Source organism: Gallinula chloropus (genome assembly GCF_964237585.1).
Source record: "Gallinula chloropus genome assembly, chromosome: Z".
NCBI classification, from domain to species: Eukaryota; Metazoa; Chordata; class Aves; order Gruiformes; family Rallidae; genus Gallinula; species Gallinula chloropus.
The window spans coordinates 63,421,694-63,449,238 of record NC_140089.1 but is presented as its reverse complement, the minus strand read 5'-3'; the positions used below and the strand labels follow the sequence as shown (position 1 = coordinate 63,449,238).

At 40.2% G+C, this 27,545-nt stretch overlaps 1 protein-coding gene across 1 annotated transcript in view; it reads right to left on the bottom strand.

Moving 5' to 3' along the window:
* Window positions 1-27,545, bottom strand: part of PDE8B (phosphodiesterase 8B) — a gene marked incomplete at both ends in the record, with an annotated part of 82,832 nt that overhangs the window by 22,545 nt on the left and 32,742 nt on the right. The window contains 7 exons of the mRNA XM_084277977.1: window positions 107-247; window positions 760-838; window positions 5,521-5,609; window positions 11,806-11,863; window positions 14,156-14,215; window positions 16,110-16,300; window positions 22,724-22,783. Coding sequence (XP_084134103.1) covers window positions 107-247; window positions 760-838; window positions 5,521-5,609; window positions 11,806-11,863; window positions 14,156-14,215; window positions 16,110-16,300; window positions 22,724-22,783 — 678 coding nt within the window. The remainder of the gene's footprint in view (window positions 1-106; window positions 248-759; window positions 839-5,520; window positions 5,610-11,805; window positions 11,864-14,155; window positions 14,216-16,109; window positions 16,301-22,723; window positions 22,784-27,545) is intronic.

Here is a 27,545-nt window from a genome sequence, read left to right as displayed (position 1 = left end):
TTCTACTTGCTCATGAAAACCACATCTTGTATTCTTAAACCTAGAGCATTTAAAATAAAGCAGAATAGAAATCTAAGGCAATATTGCATGAGTTTGTATTGTTTACCTTTCCTTTTTTAATAGATGTGTTGATAGTGTCCAAAAGATCCGCACAGTTTTTATCGCTTTTTGGTAGTTCTGTAAGCTCCTTGCCAATAAGCTCTCCCTTATGATAACCCATCATCCGTTCAAAGGCTGGATTAACATACTGCCAAAACAAAAGTATGTTAGTATCATATGAAAAAAAAATACTTAAAAGAAATTACTCATTTGTAACTATCAAATTCTTACAAATTATACATCTAAATCCATAACCACATATCCCTACAATTCAGTGTTTTTCCTATAAGAATACTATGTAATGTTTTATTTGATGAGCGGAACACAGAAGGCAATATGAAAGCTGCTATCAGAAAACAGAGAGAGAACAAGTGTTTAAAGTACAGGTTATCTACTTCTGCTAAAGCTTTCATGCTGGTTTTACTGTAGGACACATTCCTTTACTGAAAACTATCATCTAAATAAAGTTACTAAGAAAAAGTCTTGAAAATTCAGCAAGCATTGATGAAACAGCATCCAGAAATAAGGCAGCTGATTGCATGGGGCTTTCTAATGTGCAACAAAACTAACATACTGAAATGCAACAGAAACTACCGAGCAAAGTTGTCTTTGGGGGTCCCTCTTTCCAAGTTCTACAACAGTTAACTTTTTCCACCCTACCTGAATGACATGATCTTCACTGGTTATTTCTATAGCTTCCTGACAGTGGTCTAATGCTGTAAACGCTGCATTACAAGCCCTGAAATTAGTAAATGAGTCACATTAGTTTTATTGCTAGAACATTTCGCTCATTATAAATGCATTTTTATATTGTACTTATTGGTAGATGAATCACAAAGTAGCATGTTGTTTTGACTAAACCATGTCACTATCTTCATTAGGATTTTTTTTCCGGAAATTCAGTTTCCGACAACCCTGTTGTTAACGTGTTTCTACTGCAGATCACATTCTAAAATTGCTCGTGTATACTGCAGCATCTTAATAGTGTTATTTCTTTCTCCAAATACGCTCTAGACAACAGGAACTAAAAATTAGCAGTAAAAATAACAAATGGCTGTTACATCAGCATAGAAAGTTTTGTCATCATTAAAGACAGGGAACAGAAAAATCACCACAATAGATATACGCAAAGTTTTCAAGGCAGCAAATAGATAAGCACTAGCAAAGAAGTTGTAAACCAGTATAATAGCAGGAAACAATTTAAATTATCTCAACATCCTAGTCAGAAAAATATACATTTTCCTTCTTCCAATCTATAATTCAGTGACTTGATTTCCATACATCCTGATCTCTAAGTGGCAAGATGATCTGTGTTTCCTTTTTTACTTTTTTTTTTCCTAGGGATACCTTTGAACTAATGCAAGAGAAGAAAAGCTTTACCTTCTTGCTAGAAAATTAAAATTCCTTAAATTATAATTTACAAATGATGGGATGAACATTAATATAGGCTCCTGATATTTGAAAGAAAAAATAAATAAATATACATATATAGAGAGAGTGCACAGTAAAAGAAACAATCTCATAGCCTGCTATGATGTCATCACTGGCTGGGTAGATAGAGAGAGAGCAGTGGATCTCGTCTACCTTGTCTTCAGCAAGGCTTTTGATACTGTCTCCCATAACATCCTGATAGCAAAACTGAGAGAGCATGGGATAGATGAGTGGACAGTGAGGTGGGTTGAGAACTGGCTGTCGGACTGAGCTCAGAGGGTGGTGATCAGTGGAGCAGAATCTGATTGGAGACCAGTAACTAATGGTGTTCCCAGGGCTCGGTGTTGGGTCCTGTTTAATATTCTCATTGACGACCTTGATGAGAGAATAGCATCCACCCTCAGCAAGTACACCAATGATTCAAAGCTGGGAGGAGTGGCTGACACGCAGGAACACTGCGCTGTCATCCAGAGAGACCTGGACAGGCTGGAGAGCTGGGCAGGGAGAAACCAGATAAGATTCACCAAAAGCAAGTGTAGAGTCTTGCACCTGGGAAGGAATAGCTGCTTGTATCAGTACAGGCTGGGGGATGACCTGCTGGAGAAGAGCTCTATGGAGAAGGAGCTGGGGATGCTGGTTGATGACAGGTTGGCCATGAGCCAGCAGTGTGCCCTGGTGGCTAAGAGAGCCAATGGGATCCTGGGGTGCATCAGGAGGAGTGTGGCCAACAGGTCAAAGGAGGTGATCCTTCCTCTCTACTCTGCCCTGGTCATGCCCCACCTGGAGTATTGTGTCCAGTTCTGGGCTCCCTGGTATAAAAAAGACAGGGATCTCCTGGAGAGAGTCCAAAGGAGGGCTACAAAGATGATTAAGGGCCTGGAGCGTCTCCCCCGTGAAGAAAGGCTGAGTGAGCTGGGAGTGTTCAGCCTAGAGAAGACTAAGGCGGGACGTCATTAATGTTTATAAATATCTGAAGCAGGGGATGCAGGGGGAAATGTCCAGCCCCTTTTCAGTGGTCTGTGGAGACAGGACAAGGGGCAATGGCTGCGAGTTGGAGCACAGGAAGTTCCGCACCAACATGTGGAAGAACTTTTTCCCAGTGAGGGTGACAGAGCCCTGGGACAGGCTGCCCAGGGAGGTGTTGGAGTCTCCATCTCTGGAGATATTCACGACCTGTCTGGACACCCATCTGTGCAGTATGAGCTAGGGAGCTGCTTTGGTAGGGGGGTTGGACCCGATGATCTCTGGAGGTCCCTTCCAACCCCTATAACTCTGTGATTCTATGATTCTATGAACCCAAGACATACTTGCTTTGATATATGTCAGCATGACTCTATGCTGTGTAAAAGAAGTTCTCTATCTCTGTGATAGATGCCTGTCTGGTACAGCAGCTTCTAACAAATGTCAGTATGTAAACTTTCGGCGCTATTCAAACCTTAGTATTTTCACTTGATCTGGCAACCAAGACAGCAAGATTGCAAGTTTAAATGGCCCACATACTCTTTGATTAAGGCACACCTCCCACAGATATCCAACCATGTTTCAAAACAGAAGGACCTATGTGGAGAAGCAGAGTCCCTGCTTGGAATGGAAGGACACTTCTGACCACAGACATGATGTTATATACTGCTTTCTTGGGCCAGTCCTACTTTTTTGCCATGTTTCTCTTGTATCTGAACACCTGAAATATCCTGCTTTTAGTTCCACTGACTAGCTTTCTGAAAGTATTCTCTCTTCTTTTTCACATTTACAAAGATGTAGAGACGACCTACTGAGACAGCAAACAGATCAGAGATGGACACACAGTGCAACTAACTAAACAACATGGATGAAAACAAATTACAGCCAAATAGCATTACCAAACACTAGCTCTGCTTAGTTTTTAATGGCAATTTTAATTTAGGCAGAGGTAGGGGGAAATCTCTTGCTATAAGACATCAGCATCTCCAAGTTACAAATATGTCTTTTCAGAAAATATATCTTTTAAAAGGCTACTTCATACCCTCAGATGTCAGTATGAATGTTGCTTTAGAAGTGCTGCGGTTGTTACATGACAAAGAGTTTTAACTGTCCTGGGCCTGCATCTATTAAACTCTTTAAATTACTAAACTATTCTGGGACTGCATCTGGCAGTAGCAGTAGCCAATCCAAAAATACCATCTCTTTTTCAAAGTATCTTGCAATGCTGCCAGAAGTTCACAAGCCCGTCATCTTTAGAAGCAATATGAATACACACACACACACACACACACATACAAGTATGTATAATGTGTATTATCAATATACAAAAGACATAATAACACAGAATACATTCTACAGAATGTTATTATTTTCATATATTAAAATGAAGTAGGCCTACAGTTTAGGTAACTACATTCAAGAGAGCAAGAGCAAGTAGAATTACAAGTGGGTGGTATACTGCTGCTTCCATAAACAATGTGGATGAAAGAACTGTCAGTCTATGAAATACTGGTGGGGACAGACATCGTTTCCTTTAAATTATAATGAATTTTAAGCTGGGATTTTTTGGTTGGTTTTTTTTTTTTTTTGATAATTCTACAAGTAAACTTGGAGAAAAATATGGTAGCCAATGTGAATTATGTTCCTTGTGCTGGAGTTTTAATTATCTGCTTTCATAATTGTTACTACTCAGGGAGAGATGCTCAAACTGTATTTGCATCTTGTTCTTGAAATGAAACATAAACTACAAGCACTGGAGTATGAATGACAGTTTAATCTTTCTATATAAAACTGATGTCTCTGATCTATCCTGACTTAATTCAGAAGTCACTCATTTCATGTTGCATTTGCAACTGAACAATAAACCAAGTCAGGACCACCATAATGCCCAATTAACTTCTAAAATTTCACAGCTGCTTTATTTTCCTGCCAAGTTTTGAAAAACACATTTTAAAAACGGTGTGAGCCCAAATTCTGTTCCCCAGCCCCCTGACAACTGTACTGTAATTGCAGTCTATATGAACAGACACATAGTCACTTGAACATGAAATCACTTTGGGATCGGTTTGCAAAGAAATCACAGAAAAATCTACTTCTTAAATAGAAACACCAAAACCTGTAAAATGTAATATTATTTTCTGTAGGTGGAACTGGAGTTCTGACACACAGGGAACTACACCTTCATTGCATGAAACTCAACAACTTCAAGGGCTTTTTTTTCATATAGTTGAATTGCAAACATATATACATGCAAGTATTAGCACCTGTATGAGACATAAAATTAGTCACATCAGAGAAAAAGTGATAAGGGAATGAAAGTAATTTATTTTCTCACTAAGCTAAAAAGTTGTGCTCCTGCTTTGCCAAGTCTTGCCCAAGCAAGAAAATAAAAATTGAGAGTATGACGAGCCAGATCAAGATGGTGTTCAGCTCAAGCTATCAAATATGGAATCTCACACACATGAGAAAAAGAATGAATTTGTGAATTTTTACTGTCATATAAATTTGCAGCCCATAAACTTTACACAGAAGACAGCATTTTAAATTTAAAAATGTTACACTTGCGATTATATGAGCTGAAGTCATTGTTCTGCAATTTTTCTGACAAGGGATCTTGTCCTGACTGTAATGCTGGTAGCAATGGCTGCTAGAACATTACCAGATTCCATATGGGCACCTGAAGATGTATGGGGCACAAGCAAGCATGAGAATAAGGGACAGGTACTGCATTTTGCATTAAGGAAAGACATCATTTGAACCAACACTGAATGAAACATATACAGACTGAGTTTTCTCAGGGTACTGATTCCTAAGGCACTTAAATTTGTCCTTTGTCACTTTCCCCCTCCCCCCCCCAAAAACCCCCCAAACCAAACCAAAAACCAGAAGAAGGAAATAAGGCTATAGCTTTTTAGTTAACATACAGATGCAAAGCACATAGAGGCATAGCTGGGAAGAAGCAGCAGGTAACCTGATACCATTATGTATACCAAGCAGTTGATGTTTGCAGTTTCTTGCACTTCTACATACCGTAATTTGAACTGAGATCGCACTTCCCCATGTTCTATTTGAACCAGTTCATTGTAACAAGCAGTTATGTTGCTATTCTCCATGAATTGCTGGAAGACAAATCAAGAGTGCATGAAATAGATTGGAAAGGTTTTCAACTGTTATTTCTGTTCCTGCGCCTAAAACTCTAACTGGATAAAGAGAGCTGGCATGAGTCTAGCAACGGGCCACAAAGGTGAGTAAGCATCTCTCCTGGGATAAACGTTGAGAGAGTTGGGACTGCTCATCCTGGAGAAGGAGGGATCTCATCAACGTATATAAGTGTCTGGAGAGTGTAAGAAGACAGCCAGCCTCCTTTCAGTGGTGCCCAGTGACAGGACCAGAGGCAATGGACACAAACAGAAACACAGGAAGTTCCCTCTGAACATCAGCAAACTTTTTTTGCTGTATGGGTGACTGAGCACTGGCACAGGTTACCCAGGGAGGTTGCAGAGTCTCCATCATTGGAGATCTTCAAAAATTGTGCGCACATGGCCCCAGGCAATCTGCTTTAGGTGGCCCTGCTTGAGCAGGGATGTTGGGTAACATGACCTCCAGAGGTCCCTTCCAACCTTAACCGTTCTATGATTCTGTAGAAATAAAAAGCTTTAGTTGTACCTTTTGTATTCTGTAATCATCTTATCCCCAGAAATTATTTTTCTAGTTCTTAAGACAGCATAGCTATCTAAATACAAAGCAAGGCTAAAAATAAGCCAAAATCTCAGCTGTGAGTTTTCCTATTTGGTTTTAGCAAACCAATTCGAAACAGGTAACCTAAAAAATAAAAAGCCAAAGACAGTCTCACACAAACCCAACATTACCTTGATATTTCATTTCATTCAACACCTATCCTTAATTCAGAATGCATCTTCAAGACATAAAACATTAATGCTTTTCAAAAAAAAGTATAGATAGAGGACAGATGGATAGAGATAGATATAAATGTATTTGGCATTTTATTGGTTTTTAGGCAAACATTGCAGCTGGACCTCTGAAGGTGAAGTAACTTTACTCCACAAGTGGTCTCACTGAGCTGTCCTTGTGAATTCAGAAGTGCAGAGAAGTATATAAAGAAAGGAGCATGCCGACAACAACTAATAAACTTTTGTGTACTCCAGAAAGGAGAGATTGTCCTTCCTTTGTCAGGCAAAGGTTGTATGTTGCAAGGTCTGGTGCTTGGTCCTGTTGAAATCAAAAACTTTATGTTGATACCAAAGAAGTAGGTTCTCTGACCTCACTAACGAGTTTACTCTTTGTTAGAAACTTCTACTATGAAGAGCTGCATCACTCCTTTAGACATACATGCACAGACTTTTTGCAGAAAATACCCTGTGCTGTCCCTACTTCTCACAGTACAGCTGCACGCAAAGTCAAGAGGCAGCATTTAATCCTCTGAGGAGCAAAGAATGGCTTTTAGGAAGTCTACATTTCTGTTCTGTAGGAAAAAATAATTGTGGTTTGGGGACAAAAGGCCTAATCACAAGTTGTCAGAAAAATGTAAAAAAGTAAAATTAACAACAACTGTTGGCAAAGGTCTGCTTCACTCTTAATATGAATGTCTTGAATAATTTCTTAAAATATTTCTGTAACTCTCACTTTACAGACTGAGTGAATGCATGGGAAACCAAAAGGCACGGTATCGTGTTGGTAGAAGCGTAGGTGAAACGATGTTGTGATTTTGCAAAACAACCCGCCTCCAAACAAACTTTTTTTTCTATTGCACTGTAGATTTAGATTTTCAGATTTTGGGTGCTCTTTTAAATATTCAGATATGCTACATTTAAAACAATATAAATTAAAACAATATAATACCAAATCTATCGGTAATAGACAATTTAATAACGATACCAACCTGTTTTACAAACTAAACTTACTAGAAAATATGAAAGCTTTTTATAAACAGAATTTTAAAGTAGTGTGTTTTATGGACAAAATTTAACCATGGCTGTTTAATGAAAAAAACCCATCCACTATCTTGGCTCAAATCTTTGGCTAAGATGCAAGAAATTCAACTTGTTGAAAGGCTAAACATGCTCTTAACTGTTGTGTAGTCTTCTGCAGATGTGCAGAATCTCTTTATTTATGTTTACAGTGTTTATGCCATTCCATTCACTCAGTCACTCAAAGCTGAGGAACCAACTGGAACATGAAAAAACAAGAAACATTTACTTTTTCTAATCTGCATCTAAATGAGGCACAAGAAGATGAAGATCTATTAATGTCCAGATATTAGAAGGCAGACAACAATACTTTCAGTATTTATACAGTACATTTTGAATTAGCCAGCACTCTTAACCAACACTCTTAAATTGCATTTTGCTTCATTGTAATTGGATCCCACTGTAATCCTCTACCCAATTTGACACACACTGCAAGAGTCATCAGATGGTAGGAATCCATCATTCTTGCTTAACGGGAAGCACCAGGTTTAATGTTAAATATTTATTTTGGTGCAAACCAGGAAGTTTTAATAGTAACTGGTTAATGAGATCAACATTTGTTTAGGCAAAGAAGTTCCAAATACAAGAGTGTAACCGAGTGCCTGGAGACATTAAGGTCCCCTGTTTGCTAATTGAAATCATAGTTAAAAATCTGTCAGGAAGCCAAATCACTTATTTAAATTAGTCCATCCTAAGCACGCCATCACTATTAGATTTATGAGGCTGAGATGAATACAAAACTCATCACAATAAATACACTAAATTAACACCACCATTAATATGCAAACACTGTCAACAATACAGTGAAAGAACCCAGAAAGTGTAAAAATAGACTTTCTTGAGAAGGAGAAAGAAAAACCAGAGATGTCTTAGTGTTAATAAAAATGCCAAAAGAATGTATAAAGCTCAGAGAAAAAAAAAACCTCCAAACTAGCTCTCTGTTCATAAGATCTTCTAGTGATCACAGTGACCCAGATCTGAATAGGGACCAATCATTGCTGATTTCAGTAGAAGAAACAAAATGTGATTAATTTAGGACTACTTACAATATATGTTATAGGCGCTGTATTGGGTTTGCGTGGCAAGGTTTTGGTAGCAGGGAGCTACAGGGGTGGTTTCTGTGACAAGCTGCCAGATGCATCACTCATGTCCAACAGAGCCAATGCCAGCTGGTTTTGAGACAGACCTGCTGCTGGCTAAGGCCAGGACCATCAGCCATGGTGGTAGAGCCTCTGGGATAACAGGGTTTAGAAGGGAAAAAAAAAGAAAACAAACTAGCAGCAGAATTTGCAGCCAGAGAAGAGGGCTGGGAAGGTGCGAGAGAAAACTTTGCAGACACCTAGGTCAGTGAAGAAGGAAGGGGAGGAGTTGCTCCAGGCACCGGAGCAGAGATTTCCTAGTAGCTCTTAGAGAAGACCATCACGAGGCAGGCTGTTACCTTGCAGCCCATGGAGGTCCATGGTGGAACAGAGATTCCACCTGCAGACCACAGAAGACCTGATGCTGGAGCAGGTGGAGGCACCTGAAAGTGGCTGTGGCCCTGTGGGAAGTCCACAGTGGAGTAGGCTCCTGGCAGGCTCTGTGAAGGGATGAGATCAGGCTGCAGCAGGTTTGCTGGAGGAACTTGTGACCCATGCTGGGGGGACCAATGCTGGAGCAGTCTGTTCCTGAAAGTCTGTACCCCATGGAAGAGAGCCATGATAGGGCAGTTTGTGAACAACTGCAGCATGTGGGAAGGGTTCATGTTGGAGAAGTTGGTGGAGGACTGTCTCCTGTGGGAGGAATCCCACTCTGGAGCAGAGGAAGAGTGTGAGGAGGAGGGAGCAGCAGAGACAATGCGAGATGAACTGCCCGCAACCCCAATTCCCCATCCCCCCATGCTGCTGTGAGTGAAGGTGAATTCAAGAGTAAAGTTGAGCCCAGGAAGAAGTGAGGAGTTGTGAGAGGTGTTTTAAGACTTGCTTGGGTTTCTCACTACTCTACTCTGTTTTGTTTGGGTAATAAGTTAGATGATCTTTTTAAGTTGAGTCTGTTTTGCCCATGAAGGTAGCTGTTGAGTGATGTCTCCCTGTCCTTATCTTAACCCACAAGCTTTTGGTTATATTTTCTGTCCCCTGTCCAGCTGAGGAGGGCAGTAATAGAGTGTCTTGGGTGGGACCTGGCCCCCAGCTAAGGTCAACCGACCACAAGTACACATAAACATAGAACGATACTACTCTAACATAAGTGCACATGAAGGCAACAATAATGTTTTAAAGCAGAATAATCAGCTATTCACTGAAACAAAACAAAACAAAACAAAACAAAACAAAACAAAACAAAACAAAACAAAACCCTATTGTTGTTTGCAAGAGTATCCCCCAAAAAAAGATTAAAGGAGTTTTTCTGAGTCTTTAGATCCAAATCTGATACAAAAAGTCTGGTTTGGTCTATAAAACTCTACAAAGGTGACAGACGAGTTTGCCAGAAGCTCAGACCCTTTGTTAATCAAGTTGGTTATGCATTTAGAAGACAGCTGCCACCAGGGGAGCAACTGTATTCAATGTTTTGTCAAAGGAAGGGGATGAAGAAAACAAGCGAAAAAAGGACAAATGCTGATACAATGAATGATGATGATGTAAAATAAAGCTACCAGAAAGGTTGGACTGTTAAAATAAAACTAGTGAAGAGTAACTTATAATTTGAACAGATAAGATTTTCCAAAAATCTTGCTGCTGAGGAAGAGGTTCTCTGTAAATACCCTATCTCGCTATTTGAAGAAAAGTATTTTTAAATCTTTGCACGTATTTTTGTGTTAATAAATTTAGTCTCTACCAATCCCTATTCAAGCAGAAATAATTCCTATGTCTACCCTACTGCAAAAATAGAATCTTTGACATCAGAAGTGTTTTAAAGGCTTGAAAATAATTCCAACAGGGAATTACTATATTACACAAGCTCTCTGATAAATTTGGGACAGCTAGAGGGAATGGGTAAAATAGTTGTCAAGTGCAAAAAGATATTACTTTCCTAAGCAGAGAGTGTGCAACTGAGATATGTCTCAGAGCTGCACAGGGCGTCCTCACACTCTACTCACTATTACGCCTACAGTTAATATACTATACAAAACATATTACCCTGCATTTCTTTTTCAATGAAACATGAGGCTTGAGAAGAAATAAAGATTTATTAAAAAAAAAAGTTTAATATTTTCAAAGAGAGAGATTGAGAGAAAGAGGGAGAAAACTACACTAAGAAAACCCTATCATTCTTGGACTGATTTTTTTTTCTTCAGGGAATGAGCTTGAGAAATGTTTTTGCCTTTAATGCTTTTGCCTCTACAGTACCCTCGCATGAGAGGCAAGATTGCAGATCTGTTACCTTTTCTGGAGGTGCTCTGCAAATGAACACTCTGGTGTGTGTTCTACTTTGTGAAGAAACTTAAACATGAATTAGCTCCGTTACTTGCCTCAGAGAGAGCATATTAACATGAGATTCTCCTGCATTGATTCCCTTCCTTCTCTGATGTTACTTACTACAGTGATTATTGTACATATATTTAGTTAATTCTCCCTAAATACAGTGTCCAACAATGTGCTTCTATTGCTTCAACACATAATCTTCTTTACAAGTGGCTGTTACACCTTACAGTTGATATATATTACATTAACATAACATTATTATTCATCCAAAGCCACTCAAACAAAGGTTGGAAGAGGGTAAGCAACTGAACCTAGACTTCTAGAGCTGAGAATTCCTGCCTTTCTGTGTTCTCCTACCAAGCTTTTCTGAGCAACATTATGAACAGTTTTCTTCCCTTCTACTGCCTGTTCAGGAGAGCCTCTAATGCTGTCCTGATATGAAAGGGTGCAAGCCAAAACAACAGACCTTATGGAAAAAAATTTAAATTCTTCTTCACATCAGGAGGAGCAGGACTAGGTTTGTAGCCCCTTTAGAGGAGGAATCCCAGCAGTCCGAGGAGCACGGAAGTTTCCGGGTGACTACTCGGCATGCTACGATATGCAGCACACATTAATCAGGGTCCCCCATAACTGTTTTTTTTTTTTTTAATGCAGTCATAAAAAATACCTATTCAAGCAGACCAAAAGAAGTTATTGTCAGTATTCCTGTGTATTCGGCAAGGGTTAACTAGATTATAGATTGTCTTACTTCACACACTTCCTGGATACACTGTTGAAAAGAAAAGAATTCCCAACTAGTTCTCACTGGTTTCTCATCAGTGACTTCTTAAGACTCAGATGTGTAGTTTTCAATTTGAGCAAGTGGGAGTGTCTCTAGTTTATGAAGCAGTCATGGTTACTACATTATGTATGTTATTCATACATACCCTATTGAAGCCTGCATTAAGAAGGGGAAGAACAGAAGTCTCTTCTTGGTCAGCAGATCTACAAAACAAAATCACAGAATCATAGAATCGTTTAGGCTGGGAAAGACTCTTAAGATCATCAAGCAAAAACATTAACTTAAGACTGCCAGGTCCATTTTTAAACCATGTCACTAAGCACCGCATCTACACATCTTTTAAATACCTGCAGGGGTGGTGTCATCTCAACCACTTCCGTAGCCAGCCTGTTCCAGTGCTTGACAATGCTTTTGGTGAAAAGGTTTTTCATAATACCCAATCTAAACCTCCCCTGGAGCAACTTAATGCCATTCCCTCTTCTTCTATCGCTTGTTGCTTGAGGGAAGAGATCAACACTCCTGACTACAACCTCCTAACATGTAGTTGTAGAGAGCAATAAGGTCTCCCCTCAGCCTGCTTTTCTCCACACTAAACAATCCCAGTTCCCTCAGCCACACCCCACAAGACTTGTGCTCCAGACTCTTCATCAGATCTGTTGCCATTGTTTGGACACGCTCCGGTAACTCAGTGTCTTCCTGGTAGTGAGAGGCCCAAAACCAAACACAGCGCTCGAGCTGCGGCCTCACCAGTGCTGAGTACAGGGGCACAGTCACTTCCCTAGTCCTGCTGGCCACACGACTTCTGATCCAAGCCAGGATGCTGTTGGCCTCCTTGGCCACCTGGGCACGCTGCTGCCTCATGTATCAGCCCACTGTCAACCAACAGCCCCAGGCAGCTCTCCAGCCACTCATGCCCGGGCTGTAGCATTGGGTGGGGTTGTTGTGACCCAAGTGCAGGACCTGGCACTCAGCCTTGTTGAACCTCACACAGTTGGCCTCAGCCCACTGATTCAGCCTGTCCGGATCCCTCTGTAGGGCTTTTCTGCTCTCCAGCAGAACAACACTCCTGCCCAACTTGGTGTTGTCTGCAAACATACTGAGGGTGTGTGCTCAATGCCCTCATCCAGATCATTGAGAAAGATATTAAATACAATGTTTAGAATTAGATAGAGTCAATTTGACAGAGTTACTTAAATATGATGAAAGCAGCATGAACACTTGCATATAAAATCATACTACTGTAGAAGTGGATGCTGTAATCTTCTTTATAGATAAATGCTGCTTTTACTACATCTTGGCAGTTATTCCTACAGCAAACCAGAGAAATACTATACAGAATTCATGTGTCTTTTCACAGATACACAACAGCATTATAGAAAGGAAGGATGAAGAGGATCAAAGGCATCCGTGAGAAGTAATCTTAAAAAGTGTTATTAAGTTAAAAGTGAAGCAAGTTTTAATGTCTTGCTTAGTCTGTTTTCTAATCTTGGCAGGAATAGTTATCCTGCAACTCTATTCCTTAATATTTTAATTGAGCTAGGAAATTAATAAAATAAAATGAATATAGTAGTGTACAGGAGTTTAACAAAGACAGGAAAGGTGTCTTTTTTGAAAGTATTTGTTAAAAATGTGTTTAATTCAGTGTGGTGTATCAGCCACAGTCGGCAGCTTAGCACTGCATGTACATTCACTGACCCCTTCCCTTCAGAAATGAGGAGAAGAATGGGAAGGAAATGGTAGAACTTGTGGGTTGGGATAAGAACACTTCACTGGAACAGCAGTACTCAGAATATACATATACACCCTGTGATACAGAGTGTGATTTCTCACCTGATGACTGATCAGACCCTCAGACTGTACCAGAACTGTGCTGCCCCTCCCTAGCCAGCCCCCTTTTTTATGCTGAGCATTACGTCATGCTGTATGGACCACCCTTTATAGTTACTTTAGGTCACCTATCCTGTCTGTGTCCCATCTGAGCTTCTTCTGAAAACTAACTCTATCTTAGCTGAAAACCAGGACAGTTAGTAAGAATTCTGCCTCAATAAAGGGGTATGAATTACTGAACAAGGACTTCATGACAACATCCTGGTGAGTTCAGTACCAACTGGATGGAAGTTTCCTTTACTATCCAGTTCCCTAAGAATTAGTGTCTTATTTGTTCTATTTTACTTCCTTTAGAAAGCAATTCAAAGCTTTTTTTTTTTTTTTTTCATTTAAGAAACCAATGCAAAACTTTCTATTTTTTCTTAGTATACAAGACATCACATTGTGTTCCTTTGAAGACGATGGGGTTAGTACTGGACTATATAGAAAGAAAGTTATCAAATACTTAAATAAGCCACATAAAACATCACTAAAACATTTCAGGTAAAATAAAATTAAACTTACTTTATAAGGCTTACTAGCAAGATACTTCCTGGTATAAAATAACTGTTACACATAACTTCTTTACAGAGCAAACCAAGAATCTTTCTCAAAACAGTAATACTTACGTGCGTGGGATGACAGCAAGTATTACAGTGTGCTCTGATGGTTTTGTGGCACGAATAGACCTGAAGAAACAAAAATTTTTCAGTTATACCTCATGCTTTGTCAATGTCATGCTGAGTATGTTCACAGACAATGTAAGATAAAACCAGGACTGAAAGACACCATTAAGTCTAGAAAACAGGGGTATCACACAGCCAAAACCTACCTATCCCCACTTAGAAAATGCATTTCCATTTTGCTACCAGGTTCCTCAGATTTTGGTCAACTTAGTGAAGAGGCAAGAGCTCCAAAAACACAGGGCATGAACAGCAGCTCTTCAAATACACTCCTATAATCTAGGAAAAGTTTGTCCCATTTACTTAGCTTATTTGTGGCAGGCTGCTGTGAATGCATGCGTTGAGAAAGGTCAGTCTATACCTACACAATCCGTTTTTCAGTACCAGTGCAATGATTTAACCCAGCAGGTAACTAAACCACAGAGCTGTTCACTCTCTATCCCCTTTCCCAGTGGAACAGGGAAGAAAATCAAAAATGAAGAAAAAAATAAATGGTAGAACTTAGGGATTTAGATAAAGAAAATTTAATGGGACAGAAAAGAAAGATAATAACAATAAAACAGTAACAACAACAACCACCACAATAATAATAATGTACAAAACAATGATGCACAGCACAATTTCTCACCACTCAAAATTGGTGCTCAGCAAGACGCTGAGCTGCCCCACCTCCTGGCTCATCCAAAGCTATATACAGTCATGATGTCGTATGGTACGGAATATCCCTTTGGTCAGTTTGGGTCACCTGACCTGGCTGTGTCCCCTCCCAGACTCTTGAGCGTCTCCTTCTCACACTTGCAGGCCAATATGAGAAGCTGAAAAGTCCTTGACTGCTTGGCAACAACTAAAACCATCAGTGTGTTAACCAACATTATTCCCATCCTAAATCCTAAACACAGCACTATACAACTGCTATGAAAAAAATTAACTCTTTCCCAACAGAAACCAGGACAATCCATTAGATAAGTTAAACAAGAAACTCCATGACCTTCTCCCACATTTACCGTTGTCCATCTAGATACTGTAAAACTTTCTTTAGAGGGTGGAAAGTGCTTTTGGAGCATGCAGGCAGAAGAAGGTATAGCAAATGTATATGATAGACTATCATTTATGACAAGCGGAATAAACAAAATGTTACTGCTTCACATATTACTGAGAAAATGAAAAAAAATATGACTACCTATCAGGAGAACATTCCATTCATGTTTTACTTACTAAAGATAACTTTTTTCAACCGTGTCACACTGTCCTGAATAAACAGTAATTTTATTTACCTGTTGGTCTTTAGAAGAACTTCCATTAGCACAAGTATTGGAGCTTTAAAAAGCTCTTTATCATAAACATGGCAAATTTTAGCTTATTGTAGACTGAAAAGCACAATATGGTGTATGGTACAAATGTGCTTTTCAGCAGAAACAGTGTAATTTAGTAAAGACTCCCAATACCATGCATTTGCATCCTTAGAGCTACTAACAGTGTCATGTGGACCAGAAGAGCAATGTGAACTTCCGTGAAGAGCTGGCAGTGCCTGACCCAGTGGACAAACATACAGCTTTGGAGCCCTGCTGCTTCACACTGCGGTAATGCAGAAAAGAAGCAGGCACAGACAGCAGGGAATAATTGCACAACAGCTCTGGCTTATGCTGTGATAAAAGCCAATGGCCTAAGGAGACAATTCAACAATTCAGCTTTGCCAAAAGCGTATTTTTCATACTGTTCTCCACTTCCAGATGTACGCACACCTCCTGGTCTCAATCCCCAAACTTCCATTTAACTATAGTTTTGGGTTGGGTTTTTTTTTTTTTTCCTTTTTTCCTATTTTTAATTTTTAAAATTGGGAAGTTTGATTTGGTACAACATATTCGGAAGTTTGAGAGAAGCATGAAGTCCTTTCGGTTACCTGCAGATATGTTCCGCATCAAAATATTTGGTGTTCCTGTGATCTATAACGATTATTTCCTGGTGTTTATCAAGAAACGATTCAAGTGCTGACTCTGGAGTCCGGGCAATATTGCACCTGTATCCAGCTCTGTCACAAGCCCACCAGAAACCATCACTTTGGTTGTCTTCTTTTGCAAAGATCAGCAAAACCTGCAAAGCAGGGAGAACATTGGCACTGCATTAAACATACAACAGAGTTCTCTGCATAGTGCAAATCTTAACAAACACTTCTGCTATACAAAAGATTGAGCCTACTTTGAAAGTGGGGAAGATTAACTACAGACTAACACAGCTGATGCAGCAGCATGTTTCTTAATATATAAAGGGTTTATTGATAGGTAATCAATAGTTAACTGCACAGGACTGATATTTAGGACAAAAAGAGCTGCCAGATGATGTCTCTCTAACTCATGTTCAATCAACAGCCACCCAGAGTAAGTAGATAGATGTTCAGACATCATTGCTGCTCTCATCTGGCCACTCCGGCTACGCTCGTTTTTCATTGTAATGAACTGTCAGAAATGCAACTGCTTTAATTATCACTATTCATAGACAAACAATTAACAGTTTTATTAATTTCTTTTTCTTTGATGTACATCAAAACGTAGTTAGCGCATATTCTTTCAAATATCAGAAAATCATAGAGTATCCTGAGTTGGAAGGGACCCAGCAGGGGAGGGTGAAAGGAACAACAAACAAGCAGGTATAGGTAGGGGAAAAAACCTACTTCAGACATCAGAATTTTTACCCAGTAAATTGTCCCTAATTATGTAAATATGATAGGCAGCTTTAACAACTTCAACTAAAAACCTAAGGAACTACTAACAAAAGATCACATATGATATGTGCTGAGGCACTGTTCCAAAAATGAAATTGATGTTCTAGGAAGTCTGTTTGATAACTGACACAGAGAATAAAGGGTGAAAACAGCTGTTTTATGTGCTTTATGTAGGAAAGAAATAGTGGTTTTAGGAGAGAAATTTTTTTCATCTTAGCCCTATAGTACATATATTATTAGTGTAAAAATTATGCAGCTAGGAACACAGGTCATGTAGACAAGCTGCATCACAATTTGCATGTTTTTACCATGGTAACTAATCACCAACCATGCCATCCTGTGTGGCAGATGAAGAAAAACATTAATGTAGTACAACTATGCTGTGAGGGTATAGCCACAAAGCGAAGCTATGAGGAAAGGCCTCAACAAGTGAAAAGCTTATCTGCAACTATTCACACTGCACAGAAAGTCAGCAGAGAATAATCATAAAAATGATAGAATTTTTTTGATTGGAAAAGACTTTTAATATCATCAGGTCCAACCATTAATCGTAACACTGCAGAGTCCACTGCTAAAACATGTCGCTAAGCACCACATCCACACATCTCTTAAATACCTGCAGGGGTGGTGACTCAACCACTTCCTTTGCACAACCTGTTCCAGTGCTTGACAACGCTTTTGGTGAGAAATATGTTCCTAATTCTGATTCAATGAAATCTAAACCTCCCCTGGAGCAACTTCAGGCCATTCCTTCTTCTCCTATTGCTTGTTGCTTGAGGGAAGAGATCAATACTCACCTGACTACAACCTCCTCTTGCTCTATTGTAGAGAGCAATAAGGTCTCCCCTCAGCCTGCTTTTCTCCACACTAAACAATCCCAGTTCCCTCAGCCACACCCCACAAGACTTGTGCTCCAGACTCTTCATCAGATCTGTTGCCATTGTTTGGACACGCTCCGGTAACTCAGTGTCTTCCTGGTAGCGAGGGGCCCAAAACCAAACACAGCACTTGAGCTGTGGCCTCACCAGTGCTGAGTACAGGGGCACAGTCACTTCCCTAGTCATGCTGGCCACACGACTTCTGATCCAAGCCAGGATGCTGTTGGCCTCCTTGGCCACCTGGGCACGCTGCTGCCTCATGTATCAGCCCACTGTCAACCAGCAGCCCCAGGCAGCTCTCCAGTCACTCTTGCCCGGGCTGTAGCATTGCGTGGGGTTGTTGTGACCCAAGTGCAGGACCTGGCACTCAGCCTTGTTGAACCTCACACAGTTGGCCTCAGCCCACTGATTCAGCCTGTCCGGATCCCTCTGTAGGGCTTTTCTGCTCTCCAGCAGAACAACACTCCTGCCCAACTTGGTGTTGTCTGCAAACATACTGAGGGTGTGTGCTCAATGCCCTCATCCAGATCATTGAGAAAGATATTAAATACAATGTTTAGAATTAGATAGAGTCAATTTGACAGAGTTACTTAAATATGATGAAAGCAGCATGAACACTTGCATATAAAATCATACTACTGTAGAAGTGGATGCTGTAATCTTCTTTATAGGCAAATGCTGCTTTTACTACATATTAACATTTATATTACTAGGACTGGCACCAGCACTAAACCCTGGGGAACACCACTTCTGACCAGCCACCAGTTGGATGTAACTCCATTTACAATTCTTTGGGTCTGGCCATCTAGCCAGTTTTTTACCCAATGAAGATTGTGTCCATCCAAGCCATGAGCAGCCATTTCTTCAGGAGAATGCTGTGGGAAATGGTGCCAAAGGCTTTACTAAAGTCTAGGTAGACAACATATGCAGCCAAAATCCACAGCCTTCCCCTCCCTTTCCTTCATCCACCAAGTGTGTAACCTTGTTATAGAGGGAGATCAAGTTGGTCAAGCAGGATCTGCCTTTTATAAACCCATGCTGTCTGGGCATGATCACCTGTATGTTGTCCTGTAAGTGTTGTGTGGTGGCATTCAAGATGATATCTTCCATAACCTTTCCTGGCACTGAGATCAGACTGACAGACTTATAGTTCCCTGAACCCTCCTTTCAGCCCTTCTTGTAGATAGTCATCATATTTTCTAATCTCCAGTCAACCAGAACCTGTCCTGACTCAGGCAGGACTGGTGATAAATGATGGAAATGGCTTGGCGAGCACCTCTGCCAGCTCCCTCAGTACCCTTGGGTTGTTCCCAACTGGTTCTATGTATAAATCCATGTAATCTATGTATTAAATAAACCTCTGTTTATTTCACAAATAAAAATAATCCTCTGAGCTCACTGAAACAAACTGCCTGAGCGAAATATGAAAAAAAAATGCCCCAAATTCCCTGAAGAAATGTGAATAACCTTTCATCTGTGTTGCTCTATGTAGTGGCGTTGTCACTATGTGAAATTCAACAACATCAGCCTAGAAGCGAGAAAATGTGACCATAACTTTTCTCTTATTTTGAGCTGTCTGGACTGTTGAATTTTAAACAATAAACAGATCAATTCATGTTACTGTGGCAGGACAACCAGTCAAGCTTTCATTAAACAGTGGAAGAAAATCATATACTCAGAATTTCCATAAATATTAAGAAATATCTTAAGTTTCCATTTATTATATTTTTTTTTAATTGAAGTTAATAGCAAGCACATTTGGGTTGCCAACTCTTAAAAGCCAATGAAACTGTAGTCAATCTACCTAATCACCCATATTCCAGCCACTTAGGTGTTGCAAAGCAGTGGCATGGTTGAGCAGCAGGCTTTGTCTGCAGATACTCAGGTGAAGTCCCTATTCTGATACAATCTTCTGTTGGTTCCAACTGCTATTAACTTTGTTCCAGTTCTGGTTTGATCAGGACAATGTGGTTCAGAAAACAGGTTTTTGGAGGCACATTTTATTGATACCTTGCCTCTCTCAACATTCACAGATTGGAAATGAAGGATTGCAAAATGCAATCATTTACTAGCTGTAAAACAATGGAGCTTAATTAACCACCTCATCTCCCCCAGGTAGCTAATTATCAGTGTGTTCTGAGAATACTAATTTTAAAAGTTTTTTTAAAGAATTACCTCCATGCTTTCTCATTAATGCCTGTATGAGTCTTTCTGTGAACCATCAAAATATAATGGAACTAGAAGTATATTGCAAGATATGCTCTCATGGTCAAGAAAAAAATATAACAATCCATATAAATACTACTGTCAAGGAAAAGCTTGAGTTCAATCTGTGGTTTTTTTTAAAAAATAACAATATATGTAAGTATTTTTTTCTGTGTAATTTGTCAGTATTACTGTAAAAAGACCATTTTACTCAGTGCTGCCTTGGTTTATGAGCACTGTGGACTTCTCCTGTGGACACCATTACATTTTTTGGTGATGCATTGGCATTTTTATCATCTTTCTGAATATTTGCTTTCTACAACTATTGCAGGCCTTGTTCCCAGTTTGTCATACATGTACAGAAAAATACAGGAAGAAACACCTGTTGAGTAGACACATGTGGTACCACCATCAAACTGAGAAAATTAGAAGCAGCAGCTTGAGAAGCGAAAGTAAATTTACTTAATATCTTATGTTACTCTCTTCCAGTAAGAGAGTTTTAAGGTGGAAAACACATAGTAGCTCTGAATCAAGTTAGGGAGGAGGTCTTGTTACTCTGAAAATAGGCATGGGAGAACAGCAAAATGCTGTGTTTCATCATCATTCGTGGGAAGATCACAATCAAATCAGAAATGGAATTTGACGACAATGCTGTATAAGAGATGATGGTCTATGAATGTCCTAAGAGGTGCGAAAATGCACTGTTTAAATGGGCGTGACAACATTTGAATGGGTATGGGCATCCAAACCTTTAGCCCTGGTAAACCTGCAAAAGGCTATGACAGCTATTTTATGTGCACTAAACATTTATAAATCCCATCTCTCTCCTTCAGTCTCTGGAGAAAGCCCATTTACATGGACTTTTATCATTGTAATCTTTTAGCTCTTATAACCAAAGCGTGATCATTTGCAAGCTTTAGTACAAAGTCAGGGCAGATGTGCAAGGTGTGTGCAGGGAGGGCGTTTGAAGGGTTGGAGCTGGTATGTTTGCTTTGGAGTCTTTTCCTTGCTCATTAAGGCCCGCACCTTCTGGGTCATGATCCAGTACAAATCAAAGCAGATTTGTCCTTCAACAAAGAAGGTCATGAAGTCCAGTGAGGAATCTATTAAATGGTTTATGGCAGGTCACTGTCACCAGTAAGCTCACCTCTCAGGCAAGAAATACTGGCCATTTCAAGGTTGGTACAGGTGTCCCAAAACAGCATGTAACACGCACCAGAATAAAATAAACAGTGGTACCCCCACCTTCTCACCATTGGCAATTGCTTTAAAAACCTAAATTGGCTTCTAAGACAGTTGTGAACATGACTAAGCACCCACAAACAGACATTTAAAATGTAATATTCAGTAGCTGTTTGCACTGTGCAGGGAAACACGTAAGTCCATTGTCAAGATGGAATAAAATATTAACACACATCTTTTAAAATGCGTGGATGTGTGCAATACTTGCCAAATTAGCTGAGGTAACGTGGCTTGTTCCACAAACAAAGGAGGTGGTTTTACAGTGTTTTCCCTTTAGTGTAAATAAGTCTGTGTATGGAAATGCCTTTACGAAAAACTCTTCAGTTAATGGTTTTACGTAAGGTCTGCTTTCTGCCTTACTTAAGGTCTCCTCTGGCAGTACCGAAGACTCTTGCTTGTGTAATGGAGGGACAAAATAACATCAACACCTGACAAGATACCAGGAAGCATGTCAATCACTTTAAAACAACAAAGAAATCACTTTCTCTTCTTATATTAAAAAAAATTCACTTACAGCAACTAACACTGGTACTACTTCATTTTGGCAAGTCCAGTTTTATCGAAGTAGAATCCTGACATAAGCACGAAGAGCATTTGTATGTGCTAAATATGTGCTTGACCATCTTTCTGAAGATGATCACAGTCCAAAGAACTGTGACTTATTTTCCTTAAGAATATCATTTCTTGCACGTGTAGGTTTTCCCTCCCATTGTCAGACATGGGGGAAAAAAAGCCCAAAACAAACTGGAAAAGGTAACTGGGGACTGAGTCACTCTGTATTTTACAGAGTTAAGTGAACCAAAAAGTTCGTTCAAATGAATGCTATCACTAATGCATTGTTAAAGACTAAGATTATTTAATTTCCTATCATCTGAGACCTCTAACAACCACTATAAGCTAAAAATATATATAAATAAATAATAATGCTTGGCATCTGTTTTCTGGCACAGGAACACAATGTACAGAAACAGAAGCAAGTATGGGTGAGAGCTGTTGTTGCTTAAGCTGAAGTTCAACCTTTTTTGTTGGAATTGGTGTGATTTCTTGGATTGGTGACCTGTAAAAACACATTTCTCTGCTCTATTGTGCAAAACCCAGCAAAACTCAAGAGGTACATAAACTTTGTAACGGAGCTCTCTGCTTTGGTGTATCAGAACTGAACAGTCTTTAACATCCAGAGAGGCAGCTCTTTCCCCTGCTAATGCACATACACACTCAAACTTGTCCTTTACAGGACATAAAAAAGGAATGATTTGATGCTAATGGAAATCTAAGCACCTTTTTTTCCAAGATAATTTACTTGTAGATCTCTTCTCAAGCAATCAGATAAACCAAAACAGCAATTACCTACCTCACAGTCCTTGTACAAGTGAAATGAAAACATTTTACTTAACTACAGGGGTTGAACCTTGATTTCTTCTTCCATTAACTCTGAATTGACTGTATCAAGAAACTGAAAGAGCATCTTACCTGAATTGGATCTTGTGTCAGTCTCATGGGCCCAATTTGTACTTCTGTAGTTGAAGCCTGCTAAAGAAGAGTAATACAGATATATTTTCCCAGTCTGGTTCTTAGCAAGATAGCATTTTGCATGCAAGAATGAAAGATCAAACAGAACCGTGAAAGACTCTCAAAGGCAGGCAGGCATATGACTAGCAGTCTTAATCTAGTTGCTTTGAAGTGTATCTTTTATGAACATACATTACCGAATTCCTAATTTGGTTTTATTGGTTTCTAAGTTAAATATTGTAGGGTTTTAAATAAGGAAACAAGAAACACCACTTCCTTTCCCCTCTTTCCTCTGCAACATACCTTGATATCACAGAAGGACTTTTATTTTGCCTAAGACTACAGAAAACTAGTTTTTCTGGACAAAACTAGCCTTAATCATTTGAATGTAATACAGAACTTGTATCAAAAGTCTTGTGACATAGATTCAATAGTAATATTTTAAGGGTTTTGGTTAGGGGGGAAAAAAGTGACCTTTCAGACAAGAGAACTTGTTTGGATTGCAGATTTAAAATTGTTTTCTAGAACCACAGCCTTTATTTTTCAGGAAAAAACATTGCTACCATGTAAGCCATGATTTTTTCACATGGCATGAGAACCCATCATAATTTAAAGATATTGCAAGAAAGCCAGCAGTGATTGGCTGTGGCTGCCTTGTTTGCCCTATTTCTTAGGAGTTGGACTACCTTAATTTTTATATCTTGATACATTTCAATACACTTCTGTACACTATTGATTTGTTTCACTTCAGACCATTAACTACAGAAGGTTGTTAAGCAACTGAACAATACCTATGTCCTCCCACAGATGCATGTACCTAAGGAAAAGAACCCTTGAACCCTTAAAATATTGTTCCCTTCATGTGTATAAATGATTATTTGCAAGTAAGCGATCTCCAGATGGGTACATTCTCTGCTTTCCTGGTACCAATTACCGCAGGTACTTGGTGTAGGTGAGTTAACTGCGAGAGGTGTAATTTGAACAAAACCCTAATTGTGTGCAGATTCCCAGGACCGTTCCCTGACACACAGGAATCCCTTAGCCTTATTTCTGCAGCAATTTCGCTTTGTAGTGCTTGTCAGTTTGAGCCTTTTGTCTAGGTATTACCTTATTCTTAAATTCAGTATTTTTCAAGGGAACAGGTATAAACATTCTGAATATATGAAGTTACCAGTATTCAATTTTTTTCCTCAGAGAACACAATACTGTGTTAAGTATTAACAGCTTGGCCTGCATGTGAGACAGTGGTATTATGTATAGCTACAACTGACACGTTAGACTTTCATGCACTGCTGAGCATCGATTCTTCTCAGACCAACAACATACGTCAGAAGGTGGTAACAGGCAGTATTCCAAAAGATTAAACTACAAAGCCTGCCACTGTTTTCCAAAGCAAAAAATGCCCCCAATATAAGTGTAGTTAACCTCTCCTTTTCTCACACAAAAGCTCCACTTCCCACTTGAGCTCCTGCCATAGCAGAAGGTAACTTAATGCCAAGTAAGCGTATCGAAATAGAAATGAAAGTTAGCACCCATCATCAACCATGGGTTATGAGTAAAGTTAGAGAAATAGTTCTTTGAAAGCTCCCAACCCCACCCCACCCAGAAAAAAAGAAAAAGAGCACATTCACACTCCCATAGTATATAGTATATAGAAAAATCTTAAATACATTTTTCATCATGATGGACTTTGATCTAAAACAAAAAACCCCACCAAGTTTTAAATTAGTCTTATTAGTCTTTTCTTCCCTTCCAGTTTCAGGGCACCCCTGCCTTTGGTAAGAGCAGGAAAGATTAATGAGGATTGGAAAGTCTGAGAGCCCTAATGTAGGTGAACTTGTCCTCATCCTGATCTGTACCATACAGGGATGCAGGAAAGGTCTGGCTGTATCTGAAAGATCAACATGTACAACCTGTACATCCCTAAGCTGCTCAACTTCATTATTTACACAATGCACAGAAATGGACAGGACCCTGAGATCAAGACTGGTAATGAACCTGGGTACAAGAAGGATTAATAAACCTTCTCATCAGATCCATCAAAATGTATGTCTGAAATCCTCCTTCCTGCACCTGGAGATTTGTTTTACAAGCTGAATCAGTCCCTTGGATTTATATGCCCAAACTGGTCTGGGTACAAGTGACTGTCTTGCTTTGGTCTCTCAAAATATGGCTAAAGAAGGCAGCAACAATAATGACACGAGTGCCTGGCCTTCACAAGTGTCCTATAGATCTCCCCTTGGCCTGAATTTCACATCTTCCCAACCCCCAAAAGAATGTGACCATGTGAATGTTGTGTCTTAGTGAGACCACAAGCATACCTCTGCTCGTTTCGTGACCCAAGTGAATATCTCATTGCTGAAGATTTCCAATTTAAATAAATTTCTCATTCTTTGACTAACTGTCAGGAAGGGCTGCTAACAGATCTGCAACCTAAATCAATTAGTACAGTATCTCATGACAAACTTTTCTGGTAAACCATGTGGTGACAAGCCTGGTTGCAAAGGGGTCAGTGAGAAAATCCCAGATTTCAGTGAGTAGAGGAACAGACACAGGGTTGGAAGCAAAAAAGGAAAAAAAACCCCACAAACGAAACAAACAACACCCCTCACCCCCAAACAAAAACAAAAACCATAACTAAACTAAGCATCGGGGAATAACAAAAGCTTAAAAACAGTGAAGAAATTTTTGTTTTAACATTCTAAACTGTATTGTTCCTTGTATCATTCTAACCTCCTAGGCCATCTCCACAGGAGTCAGCTATTAATCAAGGAATTAAAGACAAACTCAGTGGTACTTTCCTAAATCATATGTTTTTATGTAAATCAGTAATGATCAATTATGTTACATTCATAGCTGTACCATTAAGCACAACGTACTTAACACTTCATTACAGTTCCACCCTTTTCAGTCACCAATATTAAAGTCTTTACCCACCCGATATGCTCACAGACTTACAGCTCCTGCAGTTTATGAGTCATCAATAATTAGTAACAAAACCTCTGCAAAAATAATGACTATTTGGGAGAGAAAAATCTTCTTGGATAATTCGTCATTGCACCAGAGCAACAAATGCAACTAAAGACAACCAAGCAGTGAACCAAATGTGTTGGTGCATTCAGCCTCCCAGAAAGGCTGCCCCAAAGGCTCCTTACCCCTACCCACTCTGTCTTCTTTCTCCATCATAGAATCATAGAATCATAGGGGTTGGAAGGGACCTCGCGATCATCCGGTCCAACCCCCCTGCCAAAGCAGCTCCCTAGCTCATATTGCACAGATGGGCATCCAGATGGGTCTTGAATCTCTCCAGAGATGGAGACTCCAGCACCTCCCTGGGCAGCCTGTCCCAGGGCTCTGTCACCCTCACTGGGAAAAAGTTCTTCTGCATGTAGGTGTGGAACTTCCTGTGCTCCAACTTGCAGCCATTGCCCCTTGTCCTGTCTCCACAGACCACTGAAAGGGGGCTGGACATTTCCCCCTGCATCCCATACTTAAGATATTTATAAATATTCATAAGGTCCCCCCTTAGTCGTCTTTTTCTCTAGGCTGAACAGTCACAGTCTTTCCTCACAGGGGAGATGCTCCAGGCTCTTAATCATCTTTGAGGCCCTTCTCTGGACTCTCTCCAGGAGATCCCTGTCTTTTTTATACCAGGGAGCCCAGAGCTGGACACAATACTCCAGGTGGGGCCTGACCAGGGCAGAGTAGAGGGGGAGGATCACCTCCTTCGACCTGTTGGCCACACTCCTCCTGATGCACCCCAGGATCCCATTGGCTCTCTTGGCCACCAGGGCACACTGCTGGCTCATGGCCAACCTGTCATCAGCCAGGACCCCCAGGTCCTTCTCCACTGAGGTCTTCTCCAGCAGGTCATCCCCAGCCTGTACTGATACAAGCGGTTATTCCTTCCCAGGTGCAAGACTCTACACTTGCTTTTGTTGAATCTCATCTGTTTTCTCCCTGCCCAGCTCTCCAGACTGTCCAGGTCTCTCTGGATGGCAGCGCAGTGTTCCTGCGTGTCAGCCACTCCTCCCAGCTTTGTACCATCAGGTACTTGCTGAGGGTGGATGCTATTCCCTCATCAAGGTTGTCAATGAAGATATTAAACAGGACTGGACCCAACACAGAGCCCTGGGGAACACCACTAGTCACAGGTCTCCAGTCAGATTCTGCTCCACTGATCACCACCTTCTGAGCTCTGTCCGACAGCCAGTTCTCCACCCACCAATTCAGCTCACTCTCCGAACTCTCTTTTAGGGCTGACTGTTATCTATCATCTCTGTTGCCAAATTCTGGTATTTTATTGTCCCCTTGCTGTGGCTTCCAGCTGACTTGTGTGCTGTGTTCGAGCCCCGCGTATCCCTGGCTCCCACTAGAGGGCTGTCAGCTCACACCGCTCCACTAGTTGCTCCACAAGCTGCTCCCCTCATGCCACCCACCTGCCTTCTTTGCAAAGGCTCCGGAGGAGCATTTGTATAGATGGATATAGGTCAACTCTCAGGTTAATGTGAGATCATGCTACTTTATTAATTGAAAATGATTGAGCACACATACAGTTTAGAAGAAATAAGGCTTCATTGCTGTTGGCTTAGCCACTGCAGACTCTGCAAGCACTTGTAACAGAAGTCTGACCCATCAGATACTGGTAAAAAAACATGCATTTTGAAGACCTAGTCTATTCATGCTATGTGCAACAGAAGCACGTATATTTTCAAAACCATCAAGTATGAACTTTCTGTGGGGTGTTTGGAACCAAGAAATCAGGACGAACTGCATACCAGTA